The sequence below is a fragment of the Bubalus bubalis genome, chromosome 9 (genome assembly GCF_019923935.1).
Source record: "Bubalus bubalis isolate 160015118507 breed Murrah chromosome 9, NDDB_SH_1, whole genome shotgun sequence".
Taxonomy (NCBI): domain Eukaryota; kingdom Metazoa; phylum Chordata; class Mammalia; order Artiodactyla; family Bovidae; genus Bubalus; species Bubalus bubalis.
The window spans coordinates 16,981,090-17,003,286 of record NC_059165.1 but is presented as its reverse complement, the minus strand read 5'-3'; the positions used below and the strand labels follow the sequence as shown (position 1 = coordinate 17,003,286).

At 38.4% G+C, this 22,197-nt stretch overlaps 1 protein-coding gene across 4 annotated transcripts in view; it reads right to left on the bottom strand.

The window, feature by feature from the left end:
* Positions 1–22,197, bottom strand: part of KIAA0825 (KIAA0825 ortholog) — a 442,771-nt gene that overhangs the window by 108,841 nt on the left and 311,733 nt on the right. The window contains exon 21 of one of the 4 annotated variants that reach the window (XM_044948540.2): positions 11,435–11,760. The exons of the other annotated variants lie outside the window; for them this stretch is intronic. Coding sequence (XP_044804475.2) covers positions 11,649–11,760 — 112 coding nt within the window. The 3' untranslated portion in view covers positions 11,435–11,648. Of the gene's footprint in view, positions 1–11,434; positions 11,761–22,197 lie in introns of those variants that run through there. 4 annotated transcript variants of the gene reach the window in all.

Sequence of the window (22,197 nt, the reverse complement as noted above, 5' to 3'; positions counted from 1 at the left end):
TTTACTTTTCCCAGTTGGTCAACCCCAGGGAGTAACTTTAAATTTCTTTGGGTAGCTAAAAGCTAAGTGATTTTCATTTGGAGTATATGTGAACAGTTTTAAAAAGGAATTCCTGCAGATTCAGAATTGATACTTGGAGTTTCTTCTAAATTTTATGTGCCGACTTATGTAAATTATTAAGATTGAACTAGCTTTTGATCTCAGACCATCATTTTATAATCATTTTATCTATAGCAGAAGCTTGACTTTACTATTTCTTCACAATAATTTTGTTAGGCTCCAAATTCAAGATTTATACTTTTAGTGACTCTGAAGTGATTATCGTCTCCATTAATTATTTGTAAGCCTCCAGGCTTATCAGTATGGTGAATTTTAGAATGCCTCCAGTAAGAATGTAAAAATCAGTCATGTAACACACACTGTATTTTATAACACCACTGTTAAACCATCACCTAAGTTTCAGGGTGACTAAAATGTTTTCTAGGGGTTTCTATGTTGATTTCAGGTAGTATCCCAATTTACGGATATATTAGCAAACTAGTGACTTAGACTGATGACATGATGTTTTCAAAGTTTCTGTTATATAATAAACTATTTTAAACATAACTTTGGGGGTAGTTCATTTATTAAAATGACTCCTAAATCTTGGAAAGATTAAGAATAAAATTTTGTCAGTTTCATTTTTTTAATAGTTTTCAGGTGCCTTTCTTTGATGGTAATCTAATATAAATTATTTTTTAAATGTACCATATAAATATATTTTCATGCATATTTATTCTAAGTAGTAGCATTACTATTATTTTTATATTTACACATATTTATTCACATCACTCAGAGTGCTATTAATGGCCCATGTAGTGAAATATCCTAATTTGTTCTTATGACTTATAATTAGTTTAAATAAAAGTTAAATATAAAGTGTTTTGAAGTTTATAAAAATTATTTTTTGGTGTGTTACATCCATGTCCAGAGATATAAAACGCAAAAGATTTTCTTTCTTTCATAATATACTATAATATGGTTACAAGTGCATTGAAATTCATCTTGTTAGAATGGTAGTAATATATCCCACCAGGACTACTGTTCCTAGTAGCAATTTAAAATAATTATTGTGAGACTTGATGCTAGACATCAGGTTTGCAATAGAATTACAATGAGGGAAGTGTATTAGAGACAAAACATTGCTGGAAGAAAACTTCATAATGGCGCAATTTGGAACTAAGCCTCAATTTTACAGTAATAGATTCTCTTTATGATGGCACAAAGGAATGAATGCACTTAGCAAATTTAAATCTATTATTAGTCACACTTTGTGGATTGCAGTGCAAAAAGGAGAAAAGAAATTAGCTTTTTAAGTATGTTCTTATATAAAACAGGTTCTAGTAAGAACAGTCTTATATAAAAACCTCCTTGTTACACTTCAGAAGCACTGTCAGGCTTTATAACAGCAGGGGGTTGTCCAGGTTTAAAAGTCTTTCCAAGATAGTTCTGGAGGTCTCTGATTGCAAATTATAAATTTGTGAAGTCAGGATACATTCAACATCAGTACATATCTTGTTTACAGAAATGCAGTATAGAAGAGGAAAGACAGTTAATTTGGTCTTTTCTGCTTACTGCAACCTCTCTCCTTGAATAAATGTGTGTTTGTAGTTTACATTGGTACTATACCTGCCTTTAACGTGATTTCAATTACAGTAAGAGAACTCAGCAGCGTTAAGCTGGTATGATTTGGCACCCATCTATGTAAAGGAGTTTCAGCAGGCAATTTTGCAAAGGAAACCAACAGTAAGAATTCAGTAAGTATTTTTAGTATAAAATCAAAACACTAAAAATCCAAGCTTCCATTTTCAAGTTAAGTAAGACATTATAGCTTTGTTTTAATTATGATCCATTTTTCGTATTTCATCTTAAAATAATACTGAGTAGAATATTTGACAATAGCACAATTCAGTTTTAAGATAACATAATATTTCCATCATGCTATTGACTGTATTATGTATTAGGAAGGAGGCTGTAATCCTTAAGAAGTGTGAGACAAAATTCTTGTCTGAGATGTTTCGCATAAATATTTATCTGTGGAAAATGTGTAGACTCAGCCAGTTGACTTGGGAAAGGTTAACCATACTCACAAAAAAGTAATGTAGGTAGATTGATGGGATAAGAAAGCAAGGACAAAAAAAAAAAAAAGAATGGGCACCCATAAAATAAAGTTCTACATGACCTGAACAGGGCAGATATAAATAAAATTAAATAGTTCAAAGGTATTACTAAAAAGCACTTTCTTATAAATTATTCACATTTGCTGCCATATTAACACATAAGATTGCTTTCCTATGATTCTGCTTTGCTCTGTAACGGTAGTTGCCTCTGTCTAATAATTCGAGTACACTTTGATCAGGCTTCCAGTTAGTAGTTTGTATACACGTAGCCTCATACCTGCCAACATTCAGTTAATCCCTAAAAAATATATTTTTATTCCTTCACATCAAAGACATCACCCTCTGCCAGTTTTCCTCCCAGTTCTCAGTCTGTGGTATATACTTTGGCATCACATCTTGCCTTTCCTGCTACATACTGGGTGGTCTCATCCATGCCCACGGCTTCCGCTAGCATTTGCCAATGACTCAAACGGGTTTCTTTACTGAGTTTCAGACCCATGCATCCATCTACCTATGGAGCATCCATCTATCCACAGACATTCCATATGCATCTCAAACTTAAGGTGCTGCAAATTCAATTTGGCATCTACTTTCTTGATGAACCCAAATGTAATTTTTCCCCAGGTGCTGTTCATCTTAGTGAAGCATCTACTCAGTTGCCCAAGCTTTGAAACCTATGTATCATCCTGGAAACATCTCTCTTCCCTCTCCCATGTTCAGCTAATCTCCAAATATGGATCATGTACCTCCTTTTTGAACAAACTTTGTTTATTTCCATATATTCTCATTGGCACTGTCCTAATTCAGGCCACCATCATTTCTCTATAGAATTACTCTAACAGTCACTTAATGGTTTTATCTTACACTAATCCAATCCATTCTCCATGTTACAGAAAGAAGTTTCTTTCAAAATAAAAATTCATGAAGTAAATGAATAGAAATATGATTGCATAAATTTTAAAAAATCCTCTCAATAAAAACTTATCAAATAAAATAAATCATAAAGTTGGAAAAATATTCGCAATACATATAGCAAAGAGTTAACATTGCTAGTCAATAAAGAACTCATAAATCAATATCTAAAAGAAATAAAGGCAAAGGATATATAAGTGGCCAGTTTGCATAGGAAGAACTGGGATTTAAAAATCTGAAAAGATGCTTAATCTTACTCATTGGAAAGAAAAGGCAAATCAAAATTAGCTATCATTTTGTACCTGTAAGATTAAGAAAAATTTTTTAAATTTGAGCATGTGGGAAAAATGAGTATGTAAATTAGGTGAATAAACATGGATGCTTACTGTAGCAATTTTTACATACATAAAATGGAGGACAACATGAATATTCATTGATTGAATTTTCATTAAATAATTTATGGAAACACATATCCTGGAATATTAGGCTACAGTAAAAAAAAAAAAAAACAATAAGGTGGATCTTAAAAAGGTCATATGGAAAAATCTCCATGTTGTCTTATCAAGAGAAAAAAGTAGAGAACAATCTGTACAAGGTGTTCTTACTTGTATAAAAAATATATACGTATATATACATACATATGCATAGATAGAAGTTCTCTGAAAAACTGCTTAAGAAATGTTCACAATGAGGTAGGAGTGATAAATTAGGAAGTGGGGATTAACATGTACACAATACTGTAGATAAAATAAATAACCCACAAGAACCTACTGTATAGCACAGGGAACTCTATTCAATAGTTTGTAATAAACTATAAGGGGAAAGAACCTGAAGAAGAATATATATATATATACACACACACACACACACACACACACACACACACATACATACACATATATAAATATATAACTGAATCACTGTGCCATAATACCTGAAACTAACACAACATTAAAAATCAACTATATTTCAATTAAAAAAAAAAAATAGGCAACAATGATTGCCCTTGCGGGGGACCCTTTTATGCTGTGGCATGTGCTACTTTCTCAATAAGTAAAAACAGGTAGTTATAAACATTACAAACACCATCACGTCACTCTCACCTTAAAAAACTTCCATGGCTTCTAATTACTGTTAGGATGATATCCAGGTTCCTTAACAAAGCTTCAGTTCAGTTCAGTCGCTCAGTCGTGTCCGACTCTTTGCAACCCCGTGGACCGCAGCACGCCAGGCCTCCCTGTCCATCACCAACTCCCAGAGTTTACCCAAACTCATTTCCATTGAGTCGGTGATGCCATCCAACCAACTCATCCTCTATCATCCCCTTTCCTCCCACCTTCAATCTCTCCCAGCATCAGGGTCTCTTCCAATAAGTCAGTTCTTTGCATCAGGTGGCCAAAGTATTGGAGTTTCAGCTTCAGCATCAGTCCTTCCAATGAATGTTCAGGTCTGATTTCCTTTAGGATGGACTGGTTGGATCAACCAGTTCAAAGCTTATGTGACATTTAAGACTAGACTGCAGCCTCATAGTGACCCTCTCTCATCACTTCCCTCTCTCAAACCCTACCTCTGGTCACAGGGAATATCTTCAGTTCCTCAAATGTATGTGGAACAATTCTTTCCATACTATTCACCTTTGCCCATCTAACCATTCATGCTTCAGAAAATTTTTAAATCCCTTTGGCCAGGAAGGGCATTCTGCTCTTCAAATCCTTTTTTTTTTTATAGCATTTATCACATAATGTTTAATTGTCTGCTTTTCCTACTACTAGACCATACTCTCCATGAGGACAGGGACCATGCTTCTCTGGCTCATAATTTGAAGCCCAGAGATAAACATATTGCCATGCTTTGAATACCTAGATGTAAATGAACAGAAAGAAATAAAAGAAAATTGACTGATTGATTGCTAAATAGCTACAATTGGCCAATCTTTAGCGGTGATTTTGGAAGTAAAAGAGAAGGTAAGAACGAGCTGAAAGTGTGTCATTTGGGTTGCAAAGTCAAATGGGAAAAGGATGAAGGGTTTTGGAAATAAGGATGAAGGGTTTCTTAAGTGAGGGCAAGAATGTAAGCAAGAGAACAGGGAGGCTGTAGAGATGCAGCTCCCCTAAAAAGTCACTTTGCTTCTGCTCAGGGGGAGACCTAGCCTGTTCTGTTCCCTGCTGCTTTGTGACGACACCATCTCAGACCTAGGCTACAGTTACTGCACTCTCCAGAAATATGGGCTCGGGCAGGACCTAGTAGACGAGGTTCTCAGTGGCCCTATGCCACCCTGGGACAGAAACATTGTCGCTGAGGTATGCCTGGGGTCCAAACCTGTCAGCCTTCAGGATAATCTCATTGACTTTCTAAACCACTAGGTGCTTTGTAACTCTTCAAAGAAGCACCAAAGCACAGCTCATTGCTTTCCCTTTAACTCCAGTACTCAAGTCTTCAAAAATTTGTTCTAGCAAATGTCATTTCTGCCCCTTTCACTCCGCCTCCACCACTGTCTCTCGAACCTAGGCCCAATCACTTCTTTCCTGGGGAACTTTCTGATTTCTTACTTATTTCATTCCTTCCCACTTCAGACCCATTTTCTCCTCCCATCTGCCAGAATGTGAATTCCGTGCTAAGCACTCTCCTTTTTTCACATTCCACATGTTTTTTCCACTGGTGATTATTTGTTCCCATTTCTTCCACAATCACTAATGGCTCTCAAATGTATATTTTAGGCCTGACCTTTCTCCTGAGTTTCCAGTAGGAAACTCAACACATCCCCTGATAAATTCCTTCTCTTTCCCAAGACCCTGTTCTCCAGTATGTCTCATCTTGTTAATGCCATCACCTTGCTTTCAGTGGATCAGGCTGCGAGCATTGAATGAACTTTTGTCTTTTCCACAAAAAATCACTTCACATATTTTTAAAATCCTTCTTCCAAATGTTCCCCAAATTGTTTGCTCTTTTTTCATGTCTGTTGCTCTTCAAGGATTCTAGTCCTCAGTATCCCTGGCTTACTCTTCTCATTGTTTTCCAGGCCTGCAGTATTTCCACCTCTAGACCACACTCCACCCTTATGGCAGAAAGCAAAGAATTAAAGAGCCTCTTGATGAAAGTGAAAGAGGAAAGTGAAAAAGTTGGCTTAAAGCTCAACATTCAGAAAACTAAGATCACAGCATCCAGTCCCATCACTTCATGGCAAATGGATGGGGAAACAATGGAAACAGTGACAGACTTTATTTTTTTGGGCTCCAAAATCACTGCAGATGGTGACTGAAGCCATGAAATTAAAAGATGCTTGCTTCTTGGAAAAAAAGCTATGATCAACCTAGATAGCATATTAAAAAGCAGAGAGATTACTTTATCAACAAAGGTCTATCCAGTCATAGATGGGGTCTATCCAGTCTCCCATCTATGGATGGGAGAGTTGGACTGTAAAGAAAGCTAACCACTGAAGAATTGATGCTTTTGAACTCTGGTGTTGGAGAAGACTCTTGAGGGTCCCTTGGACTTCAAGGAGATCCAACCAGTCCATCCTAAAGGAAATCAGTCCTGAATATTCACTGGAAAGACTGATGCTGAAGCTGAAACTCCAATACTTTGGTCACCTGATGTGAAGAGCTGACTCATTGGAAAAGACCCTGATGCTGGGAAAGACTGAAGGTGGGAGAAGGGGATGACAGAGGATGAGATGGTTGGATGGCATCACCGACTCAATGGACATGAGTTTGAGTAAGCTCTGGGAGTTGATGATGGAAAAGGAAGCCTGGTGTGCTGCAGTCCATGGGGTCGCAAAAAGTCGGACACAATTGAGTGACTGAACTGAACTGAGATCATGCTGTGATCTGCCAGGACAGCCTCATAGTAAGAAGTCTCCAATGGCTTACTAAAACATAAGGTGTAAGGATTACTGCTGCTACCTGAATCTAATTGACATTTCTGGTCTTATTTCTAATCACACTTCCCATATTTCCAACCTTTTCACAATAACGGGCCATTCTATTTTTAGACACTACCAAGTTGCCCCACATCTCTATGCCTTTGCCAGGGCAGTTTTCTTAGCTCAGGATATACCTTCCCCTGTTTCTACAGGGCCAACTCCTATAACTCCTTTCATTTACTCACACAAGTCATCTCTTACAGGCACTTGCCCCTGTGCTGAATTAATTATTCATCTGCATTTTGATAACATATTAAACACATATCTAACACTGTGTTGCAACCAGCTGTTTAGGATCCTGACTACCATGCAATCAAAGCAAAAAGCTAGTTCAATGGCTAAACTAGGAGTTCCTTGACTCCTCTAGTACCTAATACGGTGTATGACGCATGGTAATCACTTATACATGTGTGTTTAATGGATGGAAAGATAATCTTCTGTGGCTTTATTTGTATCAAAGTTAACCTTGTCAGAATGGTAATCAAAGAACTCTTTCAAATTGTCTGTTGCTTCCCCAATATTGTTTCTTCTTTATTTGCCTTAGAAACAGGGCTTTAGGCCTCCCAAAGATCATAAATACACTGTTTCCATTTATATCAGTTTCTAAACTTTTGCTTATACTATAAACCCTACTTGGAAAGGGTTCTGCCTCTTCAACCTGTATAACATTTCTAAGCACATGTCTCTCTTCAATTAAGAAACTCTGTAACTCTCTGCATCTTATGCTGGCTATGCGCTCATTTTGTATTCCCTTAGACGTACACCATTTTTATGACATGATTCTTTACACACACACACCTCACACACACACACACACATATCTTATTCAATAGGTTGAACTATATGAAATAGCCAATATTGAGAAATCTTGACCCACAAAAATGGCAATCTCGTGCGCTTCAATCTAATTATAAACTTTCTGAAGGCAGGTTACCCCAGTACAAAGTTTTGGGGGAGGTGACGGGGGCACAATTCTATACAGACAGTAGGTCAAAAGTTCTCAAAGTGAGGTCTGTGGATCCCTTTGGGTCCTTGAGATCCTGTTAGGGGTTCATGAAGCAAACAATTTTCATAATGATACTGAAGTACTATTTTTCCTTTTTTTTCCTGTGTTGAAATTTGCAATGACGGTGCAAAAGCAGTGGTGAGCGAAACAACTGGTGCATTTGTGTCAATCAGTGTAGTGCTACCAAAGTCCTCTACAGCTCACTGTATTCTTCACCGCTTTGCACTTGTATCTTTTTTTTTAAAGCAAGGCTGCCTTAGGGATGTCCTTAATGAGGTAGTAAAAATAACATATTTCACTAAATCTTTATGCTTGAATATGCATCTTTTTCATATTTTGTGTGATGTAATGGGAAGTACATGTAAAGCACTTCTACTACATCCCAACAGTGGTTGTACCGAGGAAAAGCACTTGTGTGAGTTAGCTATAGGATGGACTAGTCACTCTTGTCACAGAATACCATTTTTACTCAAAAGAACAACTGACAAGTATCTGGTAGATATTTTCTAAAAAAATTAAGTCAGACAGTCATTTCAAGGAAAGTGACTGACAGTATTTACTGACAACGATAAAATTCAAATATTCAAGAAAATTCAGAATTCTGGAAACCTTGTAACTGCTGTCATAAAATTGACAGTTTTCTAATATTTAAAAAAATTTCCAATGAGATCAATGGTGATGAAAAACAACTATAATTTCTGATATCATATAATACAGATATCAACATTTGAAGATCAGTATAATTCAGTGAGCCAATATTTTTCAAATGAACAATACCTTAAGTTACTAAATGTTACACAGTAAAAGATTCATTTGGAGTGCAAGCTCTGGTCTCAGAATTCATATTGCAACTAACCTTTTAGAGGACACACTTGTTGAATTTTGCTGTAGTATTAAAAAAAATACATACAGTTATTTGAGGTGGTAGTAAAAATATTGCTACAAATATGTTGCTGCTGCTGCTAAGTCACTTCAGTCGTATCCGACTCTGTGTGACCCCCATAGATGGCAGCCCACCAGGCTCCCTTGTCCCTGGGATTCTCCAGGCAAGAACACCCGAGTGGGTTGCCATTTCCTTCTCCAGTACATGAAAGTGAAAAGTGAAAGTGAAGTCGCTCAGTCGTGTCCGACTCTTAGCGACCCCATGGACTGCAGCCCACAAGGCTCCTCCGTCCATGGGATTTTCCAGGTAAGAGTACTGGAGTGGGGTGCCATCACCTTCTCCACAAATATGTTAGGCCAAATCTTTTCCCCGTATACTTCAAGCAAAGTGTCATACCAAAAAAGATTAACTGTGGAAGCAGATATGAAAATCCAGCTGTATTAAGCCAGACATTAAATAAATTTGCCAAAATCCATTGTAAAACAATGCTTTTCTTATCATTATTTTTTGTGTTTTGAAAAATGTAGTCATTTTTCATAAAATGTTATGTTCATATGTAACTAGTTTATTGTTATTTTCAAGTGAACTAACAAATACTTTCAAAACTGTAAAGTTTTACTTTCTAAATTAAATATCAGTGGTAAATGTCAATACAAATAATCCACATAAATGAAAGCTTTGGGGGGGGATCTTCAATAATTTTTAAGAATGTAAAAGGGTCCTGAGACCAAAAATTAAGAAGCAGTGCAATAGATTCTCAATAAACGTCTGGCGAGTTGCTGAATCAATGAAACAATACAAAGGAAAAAATGAAGGTTGTGATTTATATATGCCAAGATATGTGATTAGGGGTTTACTTTTTGAGCTGCCTCAAATATTTGGTTGTTCCATATCTATCACCATACTGAGAGGTGAATGAGGATTAAATCCTACTCAATTTCAGAAAGCAGTGAGGTGTTCTGTTGGCACATTAACTAAAACTCAGTTTCACATGGAAGCAGGATTAATTAGTCTTTAAAAATCCTGAACAAAAGCAGACTAACAGAGTAAAGACATCCTGGAATGTGAAGTCAAGTGGGCCTTAGAAAGCATCACTACGAACAAAGCTAGCGGAGGTGATGGAATTCCAGTTGAGCTATTTCAAATCCTAACGCTGTGAAAGTGCTGCACTAAATATGTCAGCAAATTTAGAAAACTCAGCAGTGGCCACAGGACTGAAAAAGATCGGTTTTCATTCCAGTCCCTGAGAAAAGCAATGCCAAAGAATGCTCAAACTACTGCACAATTGCACTCATCTCACACGCTAGTAAAGTAATGCTCAAAATTCTCCAAGCCAGGCTTCAGCAATATGTGAACCATGAACTTCCAGATGTTCAAGCTGGTTTTAGAAAAGGCAGAGGAACCAGAGATCAAATTGCTAACATCCACTGGATCATGGAAAAAGCAATAGAGTTCTAGAAAAACATCTATTTCTGCTTTATTGACTATGCCAAAGCCTTTGACTGTGTGGATCACAAGAAACTGTGGAAAATTCTGAAAGAGATGGGAATACCAGACCACCTGACCTGCCTCTTGAGAAACCTGTATGCAGGTCAGGAAGCAACAGTTAGAACTGGACATGGAACAACAGACTGGTTCCAAATAGGAAAAGGAGTACGGCAAGGCTGTATATTGCCACCCTGCTTATTTAACTTATATGCAGAGTACATCATGAGAAAGGCTGGGCTGGAAGAAGCACAAGCTGGAATCAAGATTGCCGGGAGAAATATCAATAACCTCAGATATGCAGATGACACCACCCTTATGGCAGAAAGCGAAGAAAAACTAAAGAGCCTCTTGATGAAAGTGAAAGAGGAGAGTGAAAAAGTTGGCTTAAAGCTCAACATTCAGAAAACGAAGATTATGGCATCTGGTCCCATCACTTCATGGCAAATAGGTGGGGAAACAGTGGAAACAGTGGCTGACTTTATCTTTTGGGGCTCCAAAAATCACTGCAGATGGTGATTTCAGCCATGAAATTAAAAGACGCTTACTCCTTGGAAGGAAAGTTATGACAACCTAGACAGCATATTAAAAAGCAGAGACGTTACTTTGTCAACAAAGATCCATCTAGTCAAGGCTACGGTTTTCCAGTGGTCATGTATGGATGTGAGAGTTGGACTATAAAGAAAGCTGAGCGTGGAAGAATTGATGCTTTTGAACTGTGGTGTTGGAGAAGACTCTTGAGAGTCCCTTGGACTGCAAGGAGATCCACCCAGTCCATCCTAAAGGAGATCAGTCCTGGGTGTTCATTGGTAGGACGGATGCTGAAGCTGAAACTCCAATACTTTGGCCACCTGATGCGAAGAGCTGACTCATTTGAAAAGACCCTGATGCTGGGAGGGATTGGGGGCAGGAGGAGAAGTGGACGACAGAGGATGAGATGGTTGGATGGCATCACTGACTCAATGGAAGTGGGTTTGGGTAAACTCTGGGAGCTGGTGAAGGACAGGGAGGCCTGTCGTGCTGCGGTTCATGGGGTTGCAAAGAGTCGGACACGACTGAGCAACTGAACTGAACTCTACAGAGTAAATGCCCCCTCACCTGGCACTGGTTCCAAATATTGGCAAAATTTTCAAAAGCAACTCTTAGACTTCCCTTAAATTGCTTTAGAAGATGTGAATTATGAATACTACTACCAGGTACATTTCCTGGGTGGCTGGATGACCAAACATAAAATACTGGAAAGCAGTCAGTCTGCTAGCATTGACATTGTGAGGTCACAACTCAACTCCTTTGGGTGGAATGGGTATGGGAAATGGAAGGCAGGGGATACTCAAGCATCTGCTTCATGGTGAAGTCAATTGGGGCAACCACAGGAAAGAGGGCAGGAACAACTCTTCTCAGGAGCATGGAAGTACAAAGACAAAAACATGTGGCAAAATTGTTGACTTCTAAGAACCAACAACAGTTAAGAGACTGGTGCGCTGTGCCACAAACAGAAACAGCGTGGCTCTTTTTGAGCAAATGTTGCTCAAATTAAAGGCAAATATCAGCTGCAGCCCATAGCAAAGGAGCCTATGATATGTCCTATAAGAAAAGGATGGTTGGTCATGCTTTGCCTTTGCATTCAGTCACACCTGCACAGATAGACATCAAGAACCCAACAATGAAAAATAAAGAAGGTCTCTGAAGAAAAAAATAGCACGTTCTTTCTTGGTGAGCATCTATTTTTTTTTTTTCCTTTGAGAGTTTCCATCACCCTTTATTTATGCCTCCTGTGCCATAAATTGTTTTCAGCTTGGTATTCTATTTATACTTGTACAAATTTGATTTTTCCATCTCTAGTGGAAGACCAGTTGCCCCTCAAAGTCCATAGTATAATGCCATATACATGTTAGATGCATAATAAATACATGTTGACTAATTGAAGTCTAAAATTAGCAAAATGACTTCATGAATACTGCAAAATGGTCAAAAACCTGCTTTTACCATTCATCTATTTGTTCATCCAACAAATATTTATTGATTCCCCTATCCCATGCAAGGAGATACGCTAGATGATGTTGGTTAAGATGAAGTAGACATGAATATCTCCTTCAAAGTCTTCATAGTCAATAATCCAAATTACTCTTTTTACTGAGAGCTAAAAACATAATTTTTTTCTCTTTGATTACATCCTTATCCTTCAACATCATTATGATTATGGAAAGTGAAGATAGGGAAAAAAGCAGGATCAAATTCACAAAAGGTACATGCAAGGAGAAACAAATGTTCGGCTTGCTTTGCCATATATCCAAGAATGAGTAGGATATTGCCCATATAAAACAGGTATATTTGGCTTAAAATAGAAAAAAAGTCCAAAAAAAACACCGTGTGCATCCATTTATTGAGCCAATTTAAGTCTACAGCAAAACAAAGCTCAACTGAGAAAAGTCTTACTTTGGTTACACGAACTCACAATTTTCATGAAAACTAGGAATGTAAAGAACAATTTCCGGGTGGTGAGATAAGTTAACCTTGAGAAATATAACAGAAAAGGGTTGTGGAGTTTTGTTTTTGGGGTTTGTTTGGTTTTTTTTTAAACATAAAGTTGATTATCACTAGAAGATGCTTGAGCTATCTTTCTCACCCTTAGACCCTTTAATGACACTTTCAGTCATACAAATGTCAGTGAGAAAGGATGTAATAGGGTTGGTGAGCAACATGTCAGTTTTATTAGTTATACTATAAAGCTGAAAGATAACTTACTGACATTGTCATATAATCACCTGATAACTTTTAATTTACACAGAATAATTATCGAGTGCACACTGTTCCAGGCACTGGGCTAGTGAATATGTAACTGGGTGAGTAGGCAAGATATCTGTCTGCAAGGAGCTGAGAGGACAAGGAATACATGTTAGTGACTGGGCATATGTGAGAGCTGTAGCGGTTCTATTTATGCTGGAGCTGGAAAGTCCAATTCAAACCAACCTAAGGAAGAACTCTTTGGCGAAGATAACAGAATAGCAACAGAATCTCAAGGAGTAATGGGGGACCATTCTCTTGATTTCAGATTAGCCTCTTTTTTCAGATTAATTCCCTCCTTGTAGAAGAAGGGAGCTCCTGGGTTACCTCCTTTCACAGACAGCTAGAGAGAAATCAAAGCCTTAGCATGTGGGATCATTGGCCCTCAGCAGCTGGTGTGGATTATCTGCCCTTCTCTGGACCAATCACAGAGGTGAGTGGAATCAAATACATGGATTGGCTCAGCCTCCAACACACCCACCCTCCCTGATGCACATAGCTATGGGAAGCAGGTATGTCTCAAAAAGAAGGAAGTGATTCTAGACCACTGAAACAGCAGATGTCCTCTACCCAGGAATGCACACGCTTGACAGTACATTCAAGAAATAGCATTTGAAGGGGAGAGGGGCAAATTAGGTGTATGGGATTAACAGCTACAAAGTACTATGTACAAAATAAACAAGAAGGATTCACTGAATAGCACAGGGAATTTTACCCATTATCCTGTAATAACCTGTAATGGAATATAATCTGCAAAAATATTGAGTAACCATGCTGGACCCCTGAAACTAATACAATGTTTAATGAAATACTGTAGAGCAACTCTACTTCAGTTCAAAAAGGAAATAGGTCTTGGGCACATTGTGGAGATGATGTACTGGCCTAAATATTTTTAAAGATTAAAAGATGTTGACAAAAAGCTCATAATCTAGAAAGGGAGACGGGAAGATATACAGATAAAACACAAAAAGAACTCCTATGTATTTTGGAGAGTAGTTGGAAGAGGGTACATTTCTCACTGTATGAATCAGGGAAATCCAAGAAGGAGGTGATCTTTGAAATGCATCTCAAAGGAAGGGTGGGATTTATCTGCTTGCCCTAATTCCATCTCATTGTAACCTAAAGTAAAATAGTCTCTCCTTACTTTGGAATGACCTAGAAATATGCTATACTATTTGGTTCTAAACACTGTATCCTCAAGAAATGGCAAACATCCCCAACTGGGGTTACTGGTGGAAGGAAAGGTCATCCTCATTAATAATGGTAACTCCCTGAAATTCAGGATCCAGCACATAGTGGGTACTCAAAAAACCTTGGTTGAATGAGTGTTTGAATGAACAAATACAATGGCAACGTGTTGATGGATAATAGATAAAACTCCTGTGGTCATGTAATGTCAATTTAAAAGACATCCCTGAACCTTGTCTGGGCTTCCCTCATAGCTCAGTCGGTAAATCATCTGCTTGCAGTGCAGGAGATCCAGGTTCAACTCCTGGGTTGGGAAGATCCCCTGGAGAAGGAAATGGCAACCCACTCCAGTATTTACAGAATCCCATGGACAGAGGAGCCTGGTGGGCTACAGTCCATGGCGTCGCAAGAGTTGGACACGACTTAGCTACTAAACCACCAGCAAACCTTGTCTATGACAAGTTGTTTCTCTACGAGTTCGTGTGGCGCCACCTTGCTCCCTCAGGTAGCCCTCCGAGGCTCATCAGTAGCATCATTTACGCAGCACACATTGTGTGCGGTGAATTCCAAACTGGCATCCATCACACCTTCAGTTTCTCAGCATAAAGCAAAGTGCAACTTCCCCCACAGAGCATCCTGATTAAACAAATTAACTATGGCGCTGCCTGCAAACACACACACTAGAGTGCGGAAAATGAACAGATACAATGGCCAAGTCTGTATTTAATTTTAATTAAATTTCATTCTGTAGCTCAATTAATCCACATCTCCAAATGTCAGCAGGACTTAGGCAAATGGAATGACATCTGCTGCACCGCACAGGACTATAAAACCTTCACTGCATACTAGGTCTCTGGAAGCACACCAGGAAAAATGAAATATCTTTATTAAGTGTGGAGTAATGTATAGAAGTCTAACTCACAATCTAATGAAAGAACATAAACTAGGAAAGAAAATTAGACCAAGAACGTGAGTGGTTACGGGCATGGCAAATATTGCTCAATATCCTGCCTCGTGTTATTTATTGTTTTAAAGTGCATTTGGCTTTATAGCTGTTTCCTTTAATATTTACCTAGTGGGTTTCCCAACTGCCCAGGTTGGTTTTCATTTTTTAAACCGACACAGATTTTTTTTCCTGGAGAAAGGGAATCAGTACAGTAGAAGTGATATTTCTGCATAGAACATGGAGAAGACCACATTTGCTATGCAAAGGTATTTGTTACAGGAAACCAGAGGTGGGGCAGAAAGAATGTGGAGTTTGACAAGCCTAGATTAAAATTTTTGTTCTGCTACTTAAATATCAAGTTAGAAGGTTAAAAAACAAACATTATTAATTAGTGAGGCTGTTCCTACCCTGACAATGTCTAGTTTCAGGAAATGCTTCTGTAGTCTTTTTGGAAAATGTCAATGAGATTATTATTGTTGGATGATAAGTAATAGATGAATCTTATTACAATAAATTTGTTTAGCATAATGTGCCAGACACTGTGGTAGAAACACAATGCTGAGTAAGACACAATCTCTTCTCTGGAGGAGGGAGAGCAAAAAAATAATCACAAAAAAGGGTAACAAATTTCTATTAAAGAGAGATGCCCAAATTATCAGACAAACCATGGGAAAATGCAGGTAGCTCAGTAGGTAAAGAACCTGCCTGAAATGCAGGAGATGAGGATTCAATCACTGGGTCAGGAAGATCCCCTGAAGGAGGGCATGGCAACCCACTCCAGTATTCTTGCCTGGAGAATCCCATGGACAGAGGAGCCTGGAGGGGTACAGTTCAGGGTGTCACAAAGAGTCAGTCATGACTGCAGGGATCAAGCACACGTGCTGGGAAAATGTCAAAGGCCTAGGAGCGGGAGCTTGTCTCTTGTGAAATGGTCCTAAAGGATGAATGAGATTTGAGCAGAAAAATAGCAGGGAAAGAGCAGAAGGCAAAGTATGTGCAAAGAAAGAAAAGGGAAAGGGATTTGTTTTCCAGTTTGTGAAAAATGTCCAAAGTCTACAGAGAAACTAAGATAGAAAGTGAAGAGACAAAGGTAGTCAGATTAGACTGGCTGATGTTAAAATGAGATGTGAAGAACTCAGGACTGGATTCTGTAGGAAACAGGGGATCTCTGAGGGGCACATGACCAGATCTGTGTTTGGCAGTGCAGTCCTCAGAAACCCACATTCTCCATCCTGGCCATCAGAGCTAAGATGAGAGTTCTGGCATCTTCTGATACTCTGTTATGTCTCAGTTGTTCACGGCCCACGTGGGGAAGAGGAATGCTATTTCTTGGCCGCCTTAGAAATCGCAGCAGTGAGGAAGTAGACTTTTTGGCCTTCATTCTGGTGTTTGGGACCACCCTGATAGCTCAGTTGGTAAAGAATCCGCCTGCAATGCAGAAGACCCTGGTTCGATTCCTGGGTTGGGAAGATCCCCTGGAGAAGGGAAAAGCTACCCACTCCAGGATTCTTGGGTTTCCCTTGTGGCTCAGCTGGTAAAGAATCCACTTGCAATGTGGGAGACCTGGGTTCGATACCCTGGAGAAGGGAAAGGCTACCCACTCCAGTATTCTGGCCTGGAGAATTCCATGGACTGCATAGTCCACGGGGTCTCGAAGAGTCCAACACAACTGAGCGACTTTCACTTTCATTAGCCCCAAGAGGACCCCTGTTGAGGATCAGCCACGATATTTATGTAAAGCCCTCAATAAAGAGGATGCATAAAACCAGGGAAATGTAACCAAAGGAGGCAAAATAAAGAGGGACTAAATAAAGAGGGGCTGACCACAGAGAGAGTCCAGGTTTCTGTTCATCCAAGAAAGAAAAAGCAATTAAAAGAAAGGCTTTCTTCACCTCTGTGATGGCTATGGATCAGTAAGAGGGAAATTACCTACTGACTTGAAGTTCAGAATATCAGAAGTGCTGGTGTTACCTTAGAATACCAGTTTGATGGTTTTACTAAGTATGGGACACGTAGGATTTTATGAGTTGGTTTGAGAATCTCTAGTGTATTTTGCTACATTAAAAAAAAAGTCATCCTAACTTCTAATGTCTTGGAAAAAAATTTCAAACAACTTATTTGTAAATTGGAGACTCAGTGGAATGATATAAAAAGATACAAGCAGAAACAGAAAGATTTCAATTTAAGAGGAAAAAAGCCAAAGATAGAGTGGAAAGTCTAGCATTCTTATTTAAAACACTAATTCAATGTTAATGACTGAGGGATCCCATATAAACTAATAATCTATACATTTTTTTCCACTATATGTAAATATTTGGGGAGGGGAAATAAAGCCTCTTTCTATTTTGCCATATTTTGTATTTCTCTCATATTTCCCTCTTCTATTTTTTCACAAATCTGTCTTTATTCACTTCTTTTTCATATGCCTATTTAAAATTTTAACTCTCTTCTAATTTTATATTCTGATTTAAATTATGTGCTTAGTCAAAATAGTATAATGCTTTAGAAAAGATCATGTTTGTCTATCAAAATAGAAGGTGAGCTGGATTGAAAGACTAAACTTGAATATATTTATTACTAAAAACTTACACATAACTGAATAGGGATTTGATTCTGGCAAGCTCATCAAGAAAAATGTTCCAGTTCTGCTATGCTACAATACTGAGTTTTAAAATCAGCATATGAAGATGTAGCACTGAAATTTATCTAATAAAAATGTATCAGTTCAGTTCAGTTCAGTTGCTCAGTTGTGTCTGACTCTTTGCAACCTCATGAATCGCAGCACGCCAGGCCTCCCTGTCCATCACCAACTCCCGGAGTTCATTCAAACTCACATCCATCGAGTCAGTGATGCCATCCAGCCATCTCATCCTCTGCCGTCCCCTTCTCCTCCTGCCCCCAATCCCTTCCAGCATCAGAGTCTTTTCCAATGAGTCAACTCTTCGCATGAGGTGGCCAAAGTACTGGAGTTTCAGCTTTAGCATCATTCCTTGCAAAGAAATCCCAGGGCTGATCTCCTTCAGAATGGACTGGTTGGATCTCCTTGCAGTCCAAGGGACTCTCAAGAGTCTTCTCCAACACCACTAACCTCAAACTAGCTCACGATCCTATCTAGAGACACTGAATTGACATGTGGTTCCTAGCATATTAATGAATTTGAAACAGGAATCAATAATGTACCACTAATTTAATCAGGGTTAAAGTTGGCTTTATTCCCGCCAGAAAGACAATGAGACATATTGATATTATAATAGCCTAAATATGTAAAAGTGAAGAACTGACGTAAAAAAAACTTTAATTGAATTGATGAGTTAAATTGCCTCTAACAATCAGTCTTAATATATAAACTGAATAAGTACATAAAGCATTTCTGGCTGTAACATTTCACAATTTGTTTGCACTGAGTTATATTTTGTATACAAAACTAAGTATTTTTAAAAATTGGAATTTAGAAATACTAACCTATACAACTGAAGGCTTACTATATTTCCCAAGGAACAGAAAATATAATATCTAACTCTGAAGTTGTATGATTCTATCAAGGATGTTTTTTAAAAATGAAATTGACTAACAGTAACTTAACTTATTTAGTTGAGGTTTCTATTGAGGTCGGGAATTCTGAGTGTAGAGCTTAAAATTTCATATAGCACTGAGGATCCAGGAATTTAGGCAACTTATATTTATAATAGTTTTCACGGGTAGAAATAACTTCTATGTTGAATGATCTCAACTGATCACTGTCTCTTAGGTCAGGTTTTTCATAGTAAATGAAGTTAAATGTACCTTTTTTAGACGTAGAAGTTAAATTTGCTAAAAGTTAGATATACAATACATAGTTAAATGACAATTACATTTTTCTCAAGTTATCTGAATAATTTTCTCATTTCAATTATGGTCCCACACATGTGGACCTCTAAGTGAAAAGCCACTACATAGGTTGTAGATTTCTCCATCTCTTACCTTCAGTTTTTCTCTAAGATGGAAACCAAAGGATTGCATAATATAAATTAACAATTTCAATATAATTCCTTTACTTTTATCAAAATAAAATATAAAATTTTGCCTCATCAGAATTTTATACATGACCCTAAGCCACAAAGGACATTTTTCATAAAGCACCTATATTATAATTAGTTAATGAAGCATCATAAAATATTAATTAGTAACAGGCCATAAGAAAAACTTGTAAAATTTTCTAGACATTCATATTTCCTGAAATAAATAAATTCTATGTATACCTCACAAGGTGTAATATCCAAGTAGGCTGCTTAGGAGATACCAAGAGACTAATATGAACTGCAGAAATCTCAAAATAAGATCCACAAAGTTTGGTGAGGAAAAGGCAAAATTTAGAGAGGTCTGAAAGTTCATCTAGGTCTTGATTTTGCCCTTCTACTAGAAATCCATTGCTTGACAATCCCCTCAAACCCAAAGAACAGTGAAAGAATGAGTTGAGTTAGTATAATATAATAACTATATAAAACACTAGATATATAGAACACTAGAAAGAGCAGGGTTGACATGGAGCATTGTAACAGTACAGAGTCACAATTAAAACTGATTCAATCTGAGAAATCACCATAGACCAGCTATATCACCCATCATTCTCCTCCCTCTCTCCTCCATACTTCTGTTCTATCCTAATCCATCCCATCCTTACTCCATCATATCCCTTCCCTCTCATTTCTCTTCTCGATCTTTCTTCCTCCTTCCTTGTTCTCTCATTTCTCTCCACATTGCTCTCCACCAGATGCCCATTCTTTGCTAGGCATCACGCTAGAGACCAGGGGAAGATAATTAGGATACAGTATCTATCTTCAAAGAGCATACTACTGCCTTTATAGGAGGACCAGTATCTAAATGGATAATTGTCATTTGATATAATAATTATAAGGCAAGAGGAAGGGAAGTCTATGGAAGGGCACCTAAAATCAGAAGGCTCACCAGCCGAGGAGATTCCTGAGATGCATCTTAAAGCATAAGGAGGATTAGCCAGGAAAAAAGGAAGAGAGAAATATGTTTGAGGCAGAAAGGGCAACATGAATGAAGACCCAGGGGACAGAAGCATCAGACAAAATCTGTGTGAGAAATTCAGTCTGCACGGCCATATGTGGTGACCTGGGGAGTGACAGGAATACTTTTATATTTTAGAAAGTTCCTGCTGACAGAGTAGGAGGTGGATTGAAGAGACTAGAGTTTGGAAGACCAGTTGGGGGCATAATCCAACTGGTCTTCCAAATTAGGTATTCCACCAGGTATTCGTTAACACCCAGTGATCACAAAATAAAGAGCATTACACAACATGCCTGGTGGATCTGGAATCAAAGCCCAGGTTTATCCACTTCCAGTCCAGAACTCTCTCTACTGTACCAGAAACACCACTTCTTATCCTGTGATAGAACTGAAACATTTTTTTTTGGTTGTTGTAGGCTCCTTTAAATGTGTATAAATCGGTGAAAGATAAATTCTTAGGAATGACCAATTACTAAGCTCTGGGAGCTCAGCTCCAAAATTCATACAGAGAGCAGTTCAATATTCATCATGATTATCTGGCACGATACACCAATCTTTTGAATATAGAAATATGTTGTTTCAGGGGCGAAGAAAAAACCCAACCAGAGCCCTTAATGTTATATTCATTGTTATCAAATATTTGGAATCCACGTGACTAGAAGCTTCTTGTTTCCAGAGGAAAGGGTGCGGGCTTTTTGCTGGTATCCCGTCATGTGTGACATCCCAGTGCTGCTACTTCTGATGCCCAGATAGCTGCTCCATTGCACACCCCCACTGCCAGTGCCACTGCAGCGTGTCAGGTAATGAGGTAAGGGGCACACTTGAGTTCTCTACGTGCCAAGATGAGAAAAATTAATTTTCAGTGCTAAAAAGATGAGGCTGCTGGTGCAGACGGTCACTAACCACCACCAGCTGCTCCATAGATTTGGTGTTTGGAAAAGGGAACCTATTTCAAAATCAATAACATAACTTCATGACACGAGAAACCAAGCTGCATCAGTGTTTTCAGCAAGAAGATGTTGTCCAAGTCTTACTAAATAGCTGGGTGATTTGACAGAAATATTGACAATTTGGTTTGTACTCACATTATGCTTCTAAATATCTCAATATAGAGAGAAAATCATCAATGTCAAAAACATTGCGCTTGCTTTAGTAGATTCATAAATAGACAAAATATATATCTATGAGATTGGTTTGCAAGATGGAAGTTTTAACAGAACATGGCGTCTTCTGGGTGGAGGTAGGGGAGAATATGAGATCTTAACTACATGTAATCTTCCTGAATTCCAACAGAAACTCAAATGAATCTCATACACACACAAGCACACCATGCCCAAAAGTGTTTTCTTGTACCTTTTATGTCATTTAGAGTACATAAGTATGAATTTTTCAAGGAAGCATGAATGAAGAATGCAAAAAACAAAACAAAGCAAAAACAAACTTAAAATCTAATCATCTCCCTGACTCAGCTATATGGATCCAGAACAGTAGCTCTTAACTTTGGGTGCACATTTTTTAAAATCACTGAAATTTTTAAAACAACCAGTGCCCACAACTCCATCCTTAGTGAAGTCAGAATTTACAGAGCTGGGGATGAGGAGGGATGGGAGTGGTGGCGGGGTTGGCATTGGTATTTTTTTCAAGTTTCCCAGGTGACCCTCGGAGAAGGCGATGGCACCCCACTCCAGCACTCTTGCCTGGAAAATCCCATGGATGGAGGAGCCTGGTGGGCTGCAGTCCATGGGGTCACTAAGAGTTGGGCACAACAGTGACTTCATTTTCACTTTTCACTGTCAATGCATTGGAGAAGGAAATGGCACCCCACTCCAGTGTTCTTGCCTGGAGAATCCCGGGGACGGGGGAGCCTGGCAGGCTGCTGTCTCTGGGGTCGCACAGAGT